The 16,394-nt window shown below is 47.2% G+C and overlaps 1 protein-coding gene across 1 annotated transcript in view; it reads right to left on the bottom strand.

Annotated features, from left to right (window-relative positions):
• CHCHD6 (coiled-coil-helix-coiled-coil-helix domain containing 6) overlaps positions 1 to 16,394 on the bottom strand; it is a 216,995-nt gene that overhangs the window by 42,331 nt on the left and 158,270 nt on the right. The window contains exon 6 of the mRNA XM_006102366.3: positions 18 to 88. Coding sequence (XP_006102428.1) covers positions 18 to 88 — 71 coding nt within the window. The remainder of the gene's footprint in view (positions 1 to 17; positions 89 to 16,394) is intronic.

Here is a 16,394-nt window from a genome sequence, read left to right as displayed (position 1 = left end):
ATTAAACAAATTCTTACTTTATCGTGCCCTCCATTTTCGAAGCTGCCTCATGGAATTGCTGTGAAGATAGTTTATACATCTCAGCATTCTACAAAGAGAAAAATAGAACATGTTACCAAAGACTGAAATTTCCCTCTGGCCCTGTCACGTGATGCAACTGCATTAAAAAGTGACAGATGCTAGCTAGCCCTGGCCAGGTGATTCAGTTGGTTAGAGCATCATCCTGAACACCAGAGCAGAGTGTGTATGGGAGGCAACCGATGTTTCTCTCTCTCTCTCTCTCTGAAAAATAAAATAAAATAAAAATTGACAGACGCTAATTTATTGACTAGCATTAAAGCAGACTAGTGACTGATCCACAGCTTAGGTCTAGTTCCTACCCTGGACCAACCACAGCTACAGAATCCTAGCCGAGCAAAGAATGGAAGGACATGCAACACGCCACCCATGAGCAAATCCCAGCCTGCCACCTGCTTTTGTAAATAAAGTTTTATTGGAATATGCCACAGTCTGGATTTGTTTTCACTTCTGTGGCTGCTTTGTGCTGCAATGGCCGAGTTGAGCTGTTGTGACAGAGGATGTATGGCCCACAGAGCCTAACATATTTACCATCTTTAAATAAAATTTCTGCTGAGTCTGGATCTGGTCCAAGCCTTATTTTATAGGAGACTCTGCTGCCCAGAAAGATGAAGCCACTAGCCTACAGTCACACAGCAAGTGGCTGTGCCAGGGCTACAGCCCAGGAGGCTGATCCTGAGTCGGGCATGTGCCCGGCTGCCTGCCAACACCAAGGTGCTTCTTGGCATGGTGACTGGACAGAGCCCTGCAGGGTGGTTCCAAAGGCACGCACTATCCTTTCTGAGGTTACCTCGTGGGTGTACATGTACAGAGCCAGGCTGGTGTGGAGACAGCCAGGTTTGCAACAAGGTCAAGTTGGATTAAATCCCAGGGGCCACCTCACTGTGACTCTGGGTAAGTCACTACTTCCTTTTGCCTCAAAGGCAAGTTGCTTCAGGCCACACAGAACCAGAATCCAGCACTTTCCACTTGTTTCCCCGAGGAGACCAAAAGAAACACACAGCTAGCCCACCTGCCACCACGCTCCCTGCAGAGAACTGTGAGGACTGACTTCTTGCAGGAACAGCCTCAAGAATTAAATCACCCGGATCACAGCCCAAGACAAGGCCGGCAGTCGGACCTCCCCAGCGAGGGTGACAAGATAGCAGCAGATGCCATGCACACAGACAGCCTGGCCTGAGGGGAATGACCCCCTCCTTAGACAGACCAAAATGGGTGAAAGGTGCCCAGAATGGAGTCAGGCAGAGAAAGTGCCTTGTCTCATCACCCATCTGCAGGGAAGGTGGGGCAGGAAGCACCTCCCCAAGGACCTACGGAGCAGCAAGGCTGTACGGCAGCATCAGGGAAGAGCCACGAGGGAGGTCAGCATGGAAGGTTGTGCTGGAGGGAGCACACTGGGGCAGAGCAGTATAGAAACTCAGCTCTGGGTGGTGCTGGGGTGAGGCCAATGCCAGGCCTTCCACCCCAGCCACCGAGTGAGCCTGGGCAGGTCATGCTGCCTCTTCCTGGCTCATGTCCTCATCTTTGACCCGGGGAGAGAGCCAACACCTCTCTCTGATGGCCATCACTGAGACAAGGGATGCGAGAAAGCTCCCACCACACAACAGGTACAAAATAAATGGGGGTTCTCCTTCCCTCCCGGCCAGGCTGCCCTGGCTCCCGCTGGCACATGCTCACTCCAAGTCGCCCAGCACATTTCTCTCTGGAGCTGCATGTTCCAGCCAAGAGATCACGATTCTTCCTCAACCAGACTGACATTCACTCGACACTGACTGTTCTGAGCGGAGGAGTAAGGACGAGACGAGTGAAATCAGGGCCTCCCCTCACTCTTCTGTGACACCCTGGAGGGGACCGCTGAGACTCAGTTTGTAGTCCAATTCATGAGTCCTCACAGAAGGCTGCACGGTCCAGAGACCCACATTTTAGCTTTCGCTTGGGCACATGCTGGCAGTGTTCTCCGGGTCACTTACTTCCTTGAGCCTTGCTTCCTTGTTCCCTCCCTCACAGGGTGGCTGAGACCATGCCCGGTGGTTCCTGGCTCACGATTCCCTCTGTCCACGGTAGCCACTATCATGACACCACAGAACCTTCTAACGCTAACATGTGCCTTACCTAAGCACCCCCACCGATCCAGGTCTGTTTCCTTTCCCACAAGATAGCCTCACAGCCCGGGCCTTCTCCTCTTTGAAACAGTATCAGGTCCCCATATTCCAGGCCCCACCACTCGTCAATGTCCCTTTACAAGGGAGTACCCTGCCCCAGATGGGCCCAGAGTGCTGCCGGTTGACAGAAAACTCATTGTATCTCCTGGCACACAGACCAGCAAGGGTGAACCAGTAAGCGGTTAAGTCAACCACAAGCTCAGACTGAACATGTGGTCAGTAAGATTTGTCACAGAAGTGCCCACAGGCCAAGAAGTGGTTGTGATTACCCCACAGCAGCTTCCTCTATCGTCTCTCAGAATGACTCAGAGGAAGTCCCCTTCCTGCCGTGACCCACCCACCCACCCTGCCTTCTAATCTGCCTGCGTAGACCCAGACCGACTGGGCATTGTTGGGTGCCCCGCTGCTGCTCCCCTGGTACACCAAGGCCCTGGTCAGACTCTGGGAGTGCTGAGCTGGCTTCCTGTGCTCATGGCCTGTGTCCAGCAGGCCTTCCTGAGGCTTCCGAAGAGCACCCAGACCCCTCTGCTGGGAAGAGCAGGGCGCTCCGCAGACTCCTGGACCACACCACCACCAAGCGGCTTCTAGAAGGACTGGCCACAGACATTCATACGGGAACCCACTGAGTATTGAGACAAGGGTGCCTGCTCCAGGGCCTCCCGGGCTTCCAGATAATGCCACATCACAATGACAATAGACGTTCGGCCAGTCACCCCAGGTAACACGGAGGCACCAGAAAGGACAGCCTGGGCCATACCATTAGCCTGGCTTCTAAGGAGCTGACTGAAACCTAATCTTTTTTTTCTTTTTTAATATTAAATAATGTTTTTGAAAAAACAATACATAGTTTAAAAAGGCAAAAGCAGAAAGGACAGAGGGTAGGTATTCGGTGACCAATAAGCCTCTCCACAGCCTCGACCTGGAAAGAAAGTCAGCTGGGACCCAGCGGGGTTGGGGAGTACGGGGAGGTCGGGGTCTCAACTGGCTCAGAGTCCAGATGGACCCCAGCCCAGTGAGTGGGGAACAAAGGTTTTCTTCTTTTTAATCCTTTCCTGAGAAATGAGGATATTTTTTCCACTGATTTTAGACAGAGTGGAAGGAAGAGGAGAGGAGGAGAGAGAAACATCGATGTGAGAGAGACACATCAATGGATTGCCTCCCACGTGCGCCCAGACTAGAGGTGGGGATCAGCCTGCAACCCAGGTGCATGCCCTTGACTGGGAATCGAACCCGTAACCCTCCTGTATGCAGGCCAATGCTCTAACCACTGAGCAACACCAGTCAGGGCCAAAGGTTTTATTTTTTAAGCAAGGGAGTGGCAGGGTCAATTTGTATTTCAGAAAGAACATTCTGGCAGCTGTGTGGACAGTGAACTGCAGTATCGGGAGAGGGCCTGGGTTCCCACAGCACAATCACACGCCTGCGCCTGAAAAGGAGCCCTGTTATCCATTCATAAGTCACTGAAAATCATTCTGAAATGCATTGTACTGAATCTACACACATTAATTAACACCCACTGATAGTAGTGAACTATTATTTCTGGGGAATTTTTCTTTCCCATCAGACTCTTCTGATTCCTGATTCTGGATTCTTTTCCTCTGCCCAATAAATGGCCACCCCTCCTCCTCCTCCTCCTCCTCCAGCTGCTTCGTATGCACATCTGAAACCAGAAACCTGATTTCCATTAATTAAATCTGCCATTAAAAATTAAATAACGTGAGCAAGAAGGTGTGTTATCTCTACGGGTTTCAAAAGTCGCAGTGTTTCTTCAATTACTTCCCAAGCAGTTTTCATATTTCATACTGTCTGATTTCTCCACGGGCCTGGATTTGCAAGATCAAAAGAGAGTGCAAGGGTGAGGGGAAGCGCGGTGAAAAGGCTCCGAAAGGGAGGACAGGGAAACCGTTGTGGAAGGCCAGGAAAACGGTCCTGCTGCCCCCTGAGGAGCTGGGACCCGGGAGTGGGGAGGCCTGGGTAACCCACTGGCCCCATGCTTAGAGCAGGTCTAGGGGACTGTGGACAGGAAGATAACCAGGCTCATTCTGATGGCCTGCAGAGGAGCCACTGGGGAACTTGGGAGCCCTGACAGACACACACCTGCACTGAGTGGCATGGGAGGCATTGCTGTCCAGAAGAAAGACAGAATTAAGGTCTAAGGTGCAAGCCAGGATCAAGAGAGGCTGCCAGGGTCAATGAGGATGGACACGGGCTCTGGAGTCAGGTGGGTTGAACTAGGGCCTGGCTCCCAGGAGTTGTAAACGTGGGCCAGCATCCAGACTGGGGACATTGTCTGTAAACTGAGGACATTAATAGAGCCTCCTTCACACAGTTTTGTTGGAAATGATACAGATGCCAGTGAGATAATGCATACAAAATGCTCAGAACCGTGTCCGGCACACGATAAGCTCAATACATATATTAAGAACTTAACACCCAGATGCATATCAACCAAGGAATACATCTGGAAGAGACCCGGCAGTGCTGAGAGAATGAGGGAAGGCTCCTCCAGGATGGAAGCTCTACAAAGGAGGGGCTCACCTGTCCTGCTTGCTGATCTATCCCCAGAGCCCCTAACACTACCTGGCACATAGTAGACCCTCAATAAAGAGTTGTTCAGTAAATGGAAGTAGGGGGTCAGAACCACCAGAAAAGATCCAAAAACACGGTAAGTTCATGGCCATTAGCTTAGTCAACTGAGAAGGTTTGCTGGGCTGCCACTCTGTGACCGGCGGGCCGCTCCGTGGGCACCAAGGACCGAGCCAGGTTTGGACACAGCCCTGTGAGGAGAGCTCTCAGATTGGGTGGAGCCCATCCAGGACTCAGGGCCAGGCAGAGAGGGGGCTGCAGGGGTGAAGTGAGAATCAGAACTTGGACCCTTTCCCTACAAGTGAGAGCATTTTAACAAATGTTCTGGGAGAGGGTAAGAGCAACACTCACTAGTCCTTTTCCGTGGCCACAAGCATGTTGCTCACAAGGTTCCACAGTTCCCTCGGGCCAGGTGCTGTGGCAGGCACCTGCAAGCACGCTGGCCCCTGCATGCCCAGAGCAATGCTTCAAGGTAGGAATGTCACTCCTCTGCCAGAGAAGACCAGGCTTCGCCAGGCAAAGGGTCCCACCCAGGGCCAGATCTCCAGGGAAAGAGGCAGGACCACTTGGTGCCCTTGCTCTGGGCCCAGCAGTTGCCCAGGAAGAAACATCACAAACCAAAGGCCATGTGGAAAGAACATATGTAGAAAACTGTGAAACCCAGGACCCTGGCTGCCTGGGGAGGATTCCCAGCAAACTAGTGAAACTGGGGAAAGCCGGGGGTGAGGGGTCAAGGAAGTCCCAGAATCTGAGGACAAGAGAACCCCAAGCCCAGGTGCACTCAACACGCCCTGGGTCAGTCATCCAGCAGATGTAGATCTCCCAATCCAAATTACCAAAGCTTCCCACCCTCCCAGGAGAGCTAATTTAAAAGGAGGAAAAAAATGCATTCAGGATTTGGAGAATCTCTGACTGGAAAAGAATAAAAAACACAAAGAAGACAGAAATATGAGTATTTTGTGCAAAGTTAAAATAATCAATATAAACTTTTGTAATGCTTAGGACATGCATTCAGCCAGACTATCAATGAATGAATAGCAATGCAATTTGGTCAAGTGTCTAAACAGTTGGTTCTTGGCTGTTTATGAAGTTGGTCCACTATGCCTTTGCCCTGTTTCCCTCCTCCTGACCCAGCCCCTTCCCCAAACACTCAGCTGACACCTAACCTAAGTTTGAAAACTACTCCTTCTCCCTCACCCTTCCCCTTACACTGTTCTCTAAGCCACGGATACTGCTAAAAACAGCCCTGACTAGCCGGCTTGGCTCAGTGGATGGAGCGTCAGCCTGTGGACTGAAGGGTCCCGGGTTCAATTCTGGCCAGGGGCACGTGCCTGGGTTGCGGGCTCATCTCCAGTGGGGGGTGTGCAGGAGGCAGCCGATCAATGATTCTCTCTCATCATTGATGTTTCTATAAAGAAATATATTTAAAAACAGCCCTGAAAGGAAACTAGCTGGTTATGCTCTCTTCTGCTCTCACTTGGAAAGAGTACCCCTCTTTCCTGACTTGCTCTGGCACTCACCAGGATGGGGGTACACAGACCCCTCTCCCTGAGCCTGTTTCTTCATTGGCCCCTGGGGAGAAAGCCTGCCTGTTGTTCTGGGGCACTCTGAGCATGCAATGAATAATGGGTACAAGCATTCTTAGCACATTGCCCAGCATGTCAAAGTTTAATTATTTCTTCCTTTCATCCAGCAAATATTTATTGAGTGCCTATAGTTTACTAAGCCTTGCTCCACAATCAGGGGGCACATCAGTAATCAAGAGAAATGATCCTTTCCTTCATAGAGCTAACAGTCTTGATATGGAAAAGAAAACAATTCTACTGGTAAGAAACACCATAAAAAGACACAGGGGTCAGGGGGTTGAGGAGCAACAAGATGAGGGCGGGGCGATTTTAAATAGGTTGATCCAGGAAGGCCTCTCTGCTGGGGTGACTTGGGGTAGAGATCTGAACAGTGTGATGAGGGAAATATGATCTGGGGAAAGGCCCTGCGGTCGGACTACTTGGCGTGTTCTTGGGAAAGCAAGAGGAGCACGGACGGAATACATTAAGATGAGAAAACAGAGGCAGTGGAAGGATAGGGCCCGACCACACTCACACAAGGCTCCACGGGTTCCATGCTCACACAAGGTTCCCGTTCTCAGGTTGGCAGGAAGCCACTGGAGGGTTTGATCAGGGGGTGATACAATCGGATTTCCATTCTGGAAGGATCACATCTGCTATGTAACGGAGAGCCTACCAGGAGGAGAGAGTGGGCTCCAAGCCACCTGGAGGCTGCTGCGGGAGAGGCGGCAGGGCATTCACCGAGGGGTGCCGAACATGCTCTGCACCGTCAGCAGGGAAGAAGCAGACCCATACCTCGGTCTCGGCTCTGCTGAGTGGGAAATGACCAGGACAACCAGTGGAAAAGTCAGGAAGGCTGTGGGGATATATGTAAGGAGCTCAGGGGAGTAGAGAAGTCCAGGCTATGAATTCTATAGCTTTTGCTGCAGTATCTACTCAGTAAGTCTTAGCTGAGTGCTGAAATCCCCTTTGACCCCTAGCAGACCCCAGCTCCATTGATGGTCTGATCTCATTTAGAATTTCCTCTTCCCCTTTGTGGGACATTCTGCCTCCAGAACTCTCCTCTTTCAAACCCTCATCTTCTGGTGTCTGCTCCCTGCATTTCTGCATTAGTAAATACCACCGCTCCCCCTCCAATTCCTGCATGGCGGGCGACCTGTCAATCATCGCTCTTGGGGCCCCCATATCAAGCTGGCAAACACATGTGAGTAACCCTGCCTCCTGCTTCTCTCTTGAGGCCTTTCCTTTCTCTCCCTTGTCCCTGCTTTCATTCAACCTTTATTACCTTATGAGTGGACTATTACGAGGACACATCTTATTCATATGCCACACTGGTTCTCCCCCGTCTACAGAGCGGCGTCCAAGACTCTCCCTTTGAAATTGACCTCTCTAATAAATGACTTTGGCACTGCCCGATATGCTCTGTACTTCATGCCATGACTCATCGTTTTCCAAGCCTCCAACATGTTCTCTATACTGTTTTCTCTGCCGATTCTTCCCCATCCACCTGAGAAACTGATTCATGCTTTGAGACTCAACAACACTCCTCTACTGGGCAGTCATTCCTCTCCCATATCCCAGGCAAATTAATGATTCCCTTCTTGGTGTCCTGACTGAGACGTACTGTACGGCAGCATTTCCCACAGTGCACTGCAATCATTGGCTAATATGCCTGTTCCCTCACATGGACTGGAAACCATGTGAGCTCAGAGTCCATACCTGAAGAATAAATGAAGGTGTTATTACTCCACTCACTCTGATCTCTGGACTCTGTCTCCTCCACATTCTCACAGTGTTGCCTCAGCACTGATGGCCTTACCTCCAGCCTAAGTTAGCCAACAACTCTCTACCTGGTGAGCCTGGCCTTGCCTCCTTGAATCCACCCCCTCAAGGCCACAGGAACATTCCACCTGAAGCACACACCTAATTGTGCCAAGACCCAGCTTATCCCCTTCCCCCCTTCTCCAGGGCATCCCCATCCTGCCCTTCCAGACACCCCTCCATCCCTGGACATCTACTCCATGTCCTATTTCCTAACACACCTGGCTGGCTGCCATCTGAACATCATTCCCTAAGGTGTCAACTGCTAATCAGAGTGTTGTGACAGTGGCTTTAAGTGAGGCCTTCATATAATTATTTGCATTTGTGAAAAGTCAGAGGAAAAGCAGGCTCTCTGCCTTTGTTGTGTCATTATGAGGAGTCAAAGGCACAGAGCTGGGTTTTCTGGACCACACCTCTTCTGTGGGTTTGGCTGAGTCTCCCAGCATTTCTGGGTGTGTGTATAATTGGGGGTGGGGAGTTGACTAGTCTCTCCTTACAAGGAAGTGAGAAGTATAGAGCCTAGGGCATCTATCTATATGTACATACACACATGCACACATACACACTTCGCACACTGCAAAGCATTAGATAAATGTAAAGCTGTGGTAATTAGTAAAAACTATACAGGTTTTTAAAACTTTTTATTTACACTGAATACTAACCATTAGCTGCCAGACCTCTGGGTGAGTGCTGACCTTACCCAAGAGCTGTTCTTCATTGAGTATTTGTGTCTGGGTGAGAAGACCCACCTCTTTGGAATACAGTCAAACCTCGGTTCTCAAACATCTCTCATCTCAAACAATTTACTTCTCAACCCAACAACCCTTTCATGCTGATACCTGCATGATCAGGTGACAAAGAAGACAATTCGTGAGTATGAGTCAGTTTACCGCTAAACCTCACATTGTTAACATCTCAGGAAATTCAGTATTTTCATGTGTTTTTGGCTTTTGTTGCTGCTTATCATTATTAAAATTTCAATTTTATTTTTTAAAATAATTTTATTGATTTTTTTTAGAGAGAGAAGAAGGGAAGGGAGAGGGGCGGGGGGGAGAAACATCAGTGTGTGAAAGTGAAACATTGATTGGCTGCCTCCTGTACACCCCCTACTGGGGATCAAGCTGGCAACCCGGGCATGTGCCCTGACCAATAATTGAACTAGCAACCTTCCGGTGCACAGGACTATGTCCAACCAACTGAGCCACATGGGACAGGGCTAAATTTTCGTTTTTTACTATACATTTCATTTCCTTTTTGTTAAATTTTCATTTACATTTCATGTCCTTTTTGTTTGTAAAGTGTTTATAGATTAAACAGTATATAAGACATGCACTATATATAAGAAAGGTTAAAACGGAATCATTTGGAGATCTGGAACAGATGAATTCAATTTACATTATTTCTAATGGAAAAAATGATTCGATTTTTTAATAGCCTTCAGAAATGAATGAAGTTTAAGAACCAGGTTCCATGTATTTGTTAAGACTGCAGTGGTTTGACGGAATCCTACGGTTCCTCACAAACAGGTGAGCGATCTGCAATAGAAGGGGCTGGTGAGAGGTGTAGGTTAGCGCCTGTCTAATGGGAAGACTTTGTGTTGGAGTGCACAGGAAGGGACCAGAAAAAATAAAGTTAGAGGAGTAGGATTATTTAAGAAAACTTCATGGAAGAAGTATGATAAACAGTTAAGGTTAAAGTGATGTGTGGGCAAAAAATATATATATATATTTTTGAAAAATATCTATGGTATGTGAAGGTAAATTTCACAGTATGCAGGCCTGGGGCCTGTAGACCAGGATGGAAACCCTGAACCAAACTGAGATCACGGAGTGGGCATTAAAGTAGAAAGGAAGGCAAAGAGCTTTAAACAGCTGCTAAGTACAGAGCAGCATTTAACCTAGATGGACAGAAGCCATGTGAGGGCAGACAGTGAGAGAATTCAACGGTGTGCTTGCAGTAAACAGGACAGACAAGGTAATCTGCCACCGTAATCATTCCACCGCCGGGTGTGTGAGGAGGCAAGGCCGTCTGACGGGTAGCATCACTGCTCTCACACAAAAGCTGGGCAGTCAGCCAGGCCTTGGTGCTGCTGGTTAGTTGTGTGTGTTTTTTTACATTTGCACAAACATATTTGGCTAAATGACTATCTAAATAGTTTGAAAACAAAATACAAAGCACAATAGAAAATAAAAAAATCAATAGACATGAATTTTAATTCCAGTTCTGCAACTCACTGGTGATCTGAGTCCTGCTGCTGTGAATTGCTGATTCTCTGCGACAAAGAATAGCAGAGTAAAAATCTCAAGGACAAGCCTGAAAGCTGTGAAAAGCTCCGAGGCTGGGAACTCCACGGTTAAGGAACCAGGGAAATGGTATGGCAAGGGGTTTGCGGTGCAGACCCTCTCAGGCCCTAGTTACATCAGCCCTTGAGGTGCTGTGCATGTAGGTCACAGAGGCATTAAACAGATGTTCTGCCTCTTTGTGCTGATCCGTGAACTTCTGCGTCCAGATGAACTGCAGAGGCAGGCTCTGGGCATGGCACCGCACTCAGCGATTCTCAGCATTAGGGTACTCAGCCCTCTGTGACGGAAGCCAGCCACACACACTCCTGAAAGCATGCCTTTAGGTCCTCTCAGAAGACTTGCAAGAAAGGGAAGATCCCCCAGGCAGGCAGCTACAAGTCTGGACACCCTGCTGCTTAGGGCCTGGGCCTCCCATGCAGCTGAAAGTCGCCTCACCTCTCCATTACACCTCCACCTGGCCAGTCTGAGGCAGTGTGGCAATCTGAGGCCTTGCTAATCAAAGGAGGGCTCACGCACCAGCAAAATCAGCATCGCCTGCAAGCTTGTTAGAAATCGAGAACACCTCAGACCTGCTCTGAAGCTAGGCCCCAGGTAGGCCTCCTATGGGCTTTGTTTCAATAGCACTACATTAACTTTTCAAAAGTTTGAATGCCCTTGATTGGGTCCTGCCCTCCTTAGTTCGCCACAGCTCTTATACGTCCCTGTGGTTTTATACCTGTAACTCCATGTACCTGAAATTCCTCCCGGGCTTCTAAAGGCAGCTGTGCTGTGGCCCTTAGCTTGGTGTTTACACTCCAGGCCAGCAGTCTCTCTCTGGTGGAACATGAGAATTACTGGGTAACTTTCAGAAGTCATGCCTGAGCCCACCCAGAAGAGTCTCATGATTGGGCTGGGTTGGCACCCAGGCATCAGTATTTTAAAGAAACTCCCCCAGAGGATTCTCATGTGCAGCTAAGGTTGAGAATCACTGTTCTAAGATCAGGAAAACCTGAGCTTGAGACCTGAGATTAAACCCTGGCTTTGCCATGTACTACTTGTGTCTCTTTAGACAAGTTACTTTACCACTCTGTGCCTTGGTTTCCTCATCGACCAAGTGAGGACGTAAGAGTAACTGTAAGGTCTGGTGGCTCCCTCAAAAGGAGTGCTGTAGGAGGAGGGAGACAGTACCGGTAGAATTGCACTCGAAAATGATAGGGATTAATGGTACCATTTCACTCAGGAGACCTTACCTCCAGTTATCATAATGCCAGTCTTCTCTTACCAGCACCCAACCCTTCCTCTAATTGCATGGTTTCAAACCTTCCCCAAACCCTGCAGGCACTCTTTGGAAAGAGCCTCAGTTGATCTATGTTCCAGGATGAAGAGAATATCAGTTCAAGATGCAGCCTGACTAGGAACATGACCGCCTCCTCCCTCACACAGATTACTGCCACAGGAAAGTGGTCATTATTTTTCCAAATAGGTTTTCAGTTTCTTGCTCTCTCTCTTCTCTTTCTGGCACCCCCATGATGTGAATGCTGGGATGCTTGAAGTTGTTCCAGAGGCTCCTTAGGCTATCCTCATTTTTTGGGATTTTTAAAATTTTGCTGTTCTGATAGGGTGTTTTTTTTGCTTTCTTATCTTCTAAGTCGCTGATTTGTTTCTCAGCTTCATCTACTCTACTGTTGATTCCCTGTAAATTATTCTTCATTTCAGTTGCTGTATACCTTATATCTGACTGTTCTTTAGTATGCTACTGATTTTCTCACTAAGTTCATTGAGCATCCTTATAACCAGTGTTTTGAACTCTGCATCTGGTAGATTGCTTGACTCCATTCTGTTTAGTTCTTTTTCTGGAGTTTTTCTGTTCTTTCATTTGGGACATGTTTGTCTCATTTTGGCTGCCTCCCTGTGTTTGTTTCTATGAATTAGGTAGAGCTACACGTCTCCTGGGCTTGGTAGAGTGGCCTAATGTAGTGTGTGTTTTATAGGGCTCAGTGGCACAGACTCCCTGATCACCGAAGCTGGGCACTCCAGGTGCACCCCCATGTGGGCTGTGTACACCTTTCTGTTATAGTTGAGCCTTGGCACTTCAATAGGAGGGATTTACCCTTTTTCTTCATGTCACTACAAAGTACCTGTACAATAAATTTTCTGGACCCAAGTAAAAAAGTCCAACATTATTCCCCCAAAGTTTCAATGTGACAATTTAACAAACATTCAATTTAATGAATGCGATCTGGTGAGATCTTTGGAGACTGATTTATCACGGTGATAGTCAGGACACTGTTGGTTGCAAGTAGTGGAAAATTAGATTGTAGGTGGTTTGAACAACTAAAAGGAATTACTGACTCACATAACTGCAAAGACCAGTGGTACTTTTGGTAAGAATCAAGTGTTTGAATAAAGTCACTAAAAACTTGATTATTAAAAAAAAGAACCTTGATTATTTCCATCTGCCCATTCTGCCTTCCCTAGGTAAGCTTCATCCTAAGGTGGCTGGCTGCCAGCACCTTCCTTCCTTGTTGACATACAGCAGGAAAATAGAGCCTCCCTTTCAATACGTGATGGAAGGGCTCTCTTGCCAACAGAAAAGATGAATGAATGAAGAAAAGACAGTATGCTCTCTGAAGCCCAAGGCATCATCGTTCTTCAGCGTCCCCAAACTTCTCTCCTTTGGGCCTATACTGGGTCATGTTAGCTGAATAAACCTCTAAGGCCAGGAGGATGGAATGTGAAGATTCATTTAAGCCAATTGGAGGACACTTTAGAATTGGCACTGGGTTTACTTCACTCAGAAACGCATGGGCTATATGGACAGGAAAGGAAGGTATCTAAATGAAACCCCAGACACTGACACAAAAAAGAAGGAAAAGTGGATTCTAGGCAGCCTCTAACAGCAAATGTCTTTGATAGTCATTCAAAACATTCACTATCCAGCCAAGATTTAGATAATTAGCAAATTTGATAAGTGGACTTTCTACATCTTTAAATCGCTAATAAAAATGTTGACTGAGATAGGAGTAAGGAGGAGTCTCTGGGTTGATGTTTATCTATTTCTTAGCATCTTCCTAATGTGGTAATTAAACCTATCACAAAGCAACCTGATCATCTTAAATTCATTCACCTGACTCAAAAAAGATGTTATTAGCCCCTAGACCAGTGATGGCGAACCTTTTGAGCTCGGCGTGTCAGCATTTTGAAAAACCCTAACTTAACTCTGGTGCCATGTCACATATAGAAATTTTTTGATATTTGCAACCATAGTAAAACAAAGACATATTTTTTTAATAATTTTTATTTCTTGAAGTATTACAAAGAGTATTACATATGTCTCCTTTTTTTCCCCCCGTTAACATTCCCCCGGCCCCTACCCCCTAGTGTCTTGTGTCCATTGGTTATTCTTATATGCATGCATATAAGTCCTTCGGTTGATCTCTTAATCCCCCCCAAGCCCTCCCCAGGCTAACCCACTGTAGTTTAACAGTCTGTTCTATTTCTTAGCATCTTCCTAATGTGGTAATTAAACCTATCACAAAGCAACCTGATCATCTTAAATTCATTCACCTGACTCAAAAAAGATGTCATTAGCCCCTAGACCAGTGATGGCGAACCTTTTGAGCTCGGCGTGTCAGCATTTGGGCCGTTTCAACCTCACCGGGGCCGTCCCGACCTCACCAGGGCCGTTTCAACCTCACCGGAGCCGTCCCAAGACTTATATTTTTGATATTTATTTTATATATTTAAATGCCATTTAACAAAGAAAAATCAACCAAGAAAATGAGTTCGCGTGTCACCGCTGACACTCATGTCATAGGTTCGCCATCACTGCCCTAGACCAAATGTTATACAGAAGTGCAGTGATAGTAAATCCAAGCTACTTTCATGGTCTACCATTATACACGCCCCTACAGGAAACAATGTCCGTGTGAGACTCTCACAGCATAACCTGAGCACTGGTGAAGCCCAAAGCCCTCTCTGCTTATCCACTTGCCCACTGGACCCACATGCCCCCTCAACAGACACACATTTAATGTGCTTTTTCCTCTTCTTAAGTTTCACATTTCCGGTTGTTTTTAAACCATTTATTGAGGTGAAGTTAACATAACATAAAATTAACCATTTTTCAAGTGGTGTTTAATACAGTCACAAAATTGCAAAACAACTAGCTCTATGAACATACATATATATGCATGAAGTCCCTGTTCTCAATTCATTTGGGTATGTGCTTACGAGTGGAACTGACAGAGCCTATGGTAATAATGTTTTTAACTTTTCAAGGAACTGCCAAACTGCTCTCCACACTGGTGAACTGTTTTACATTCCCACCAACAATGCACGAGGGCTCCAATTTCTACATATCATCATCAACACTTATTCTCCTTTTTAAAAAATAATTATAGTCATCCTAATAGGTGGGAAGTGATATTTCATTGTTGTTTTGATTTGTATTTCACTAATGACTAATGTTACATGAACATCCTTTCATGTGCCTGTTGGCCCATTTGTGTGTGTTTGGAGAAATGTCTATTCAAGTCCTTTACTCATTTTTAAATTGGGTTGTTTGTCTTTTTATTGTTGAGTTGTAAGAGTTTCACCTATTTCCTTTTAACTCAGTTATTCTAGTCAGAACTTTCAGAATATCTTCACTCTCTCTTTACACTGAGAGTCACCAATTTCTGTTGTTCTTCCTCAGAAATGCATCAAATCCCTTTCTTCCTCTCTGCCCTCCCTCCCAAATGCCCTACTTCAGGTACTCATTGTCTTTTTCCTAAAGCAATCATGATAGCCTCTATCTTTTCTCCCCAGCTCCAAATTTCTTTCACATAATGGCTAACTTCTATAGCATAAACTTAATCCTGTTACTCCTCTGCTAACATTTCTCAGCTCTTGGCATCTTCCAGGACAGCCTGAGCATCCTGGCTTGGTGGTGAAGCCCTCCTCAGCCTGCTTTCTAGTATCTTGAGTCCATATGCAGCAACTCTGCTCCACGGAAGCTCCATGAAGCTGAGTGCCATGCACATGCCTGCATGCTCAGTCACGCCCTGGCCAGTATTGGCCTCACCCTAGAAACAATCCCCTCTGCCTCTCTGAAAGTTCTTCTAATTCACCCTATCAGCTCTGACTCCAAATTCATTTCCTTGGAGATTTCTGGGGGTGCCATGGCATTATTTTTAACACACTTAGTCACGTCCAGGCTGCCCTTCCTGGAGACAGTGCCCACTCAGGAGGCTACTCAGGATTGTTGCTAATTGGACCAAGGGTGGACTGGACCACACAGTGGGAGTATAGCTTGGAGGACACAGGGAATGCGGGCTGAGTGGGAGAGGAGAATGGATAAATGGAGCAGGAAGGAACAGGAAAACACCAATGAAAAGAGCACGAATGGGTCACAAGGCAAAACCAGGGCAATAGGTTCCTGGAGGCCTTAGTTACCCAACACCTTCTCACATCTGAGCTGTGGGTAGCTGTAGGGTGGCCTGAGCATAGCTCTAGGCCTCATAATGACAGTGGCAAAATGCAGAACCCCCACAGATGCTATGTGCTGAGCTGAAATGTGTCCCCCCAAATTCATATGTTTAAGTCCTCACCCCCAGCACCTCAGATTGTGACCTTATTTGGGAATAGGGTTGTTGCAGATAGAATTATTTGGAATGAGGTCACACTGGAGCAAGAAACAAATGGGACAGGCACAGTCTCACTCTTGAAGAGCTTACAGGCCAGGGTGGAGACAGACAAGAAAATAAACGAGCTACTGCTGTTCACATGAAGGAAATCAGGCAGGACAGTGTGATGGAGAGAGCAAAGGGGAAGGGAAAGAGAAATCATCTCTGAGAAGTTAAACTGTAGTTGGCCTTAAATGAGAGGAAGGGGAGAAAACAAAAGGTAAGAAAGAAAGA

This window comes from Myotis lucifugus, unplaced genomic scaffold (genome assembly GCF_000147115.1).
Source record: "Myotis lucifugus unplaced genomic scaffold, Myoluc2.0 scaffold_410, whole genome shotgun sequence".
NCBI classification, from domain to species: domain Eukaryota; kingdom Metazoa; phylum Chordata; class Mammalia; order Chiroptera; family Vespertilionidae; genus Myotis; species Myotis lucifugus.
Note: the sequence above shows the minus strand (reverse complement) of the source record. Positions and strands in the feature narration are given on the sequence as shown.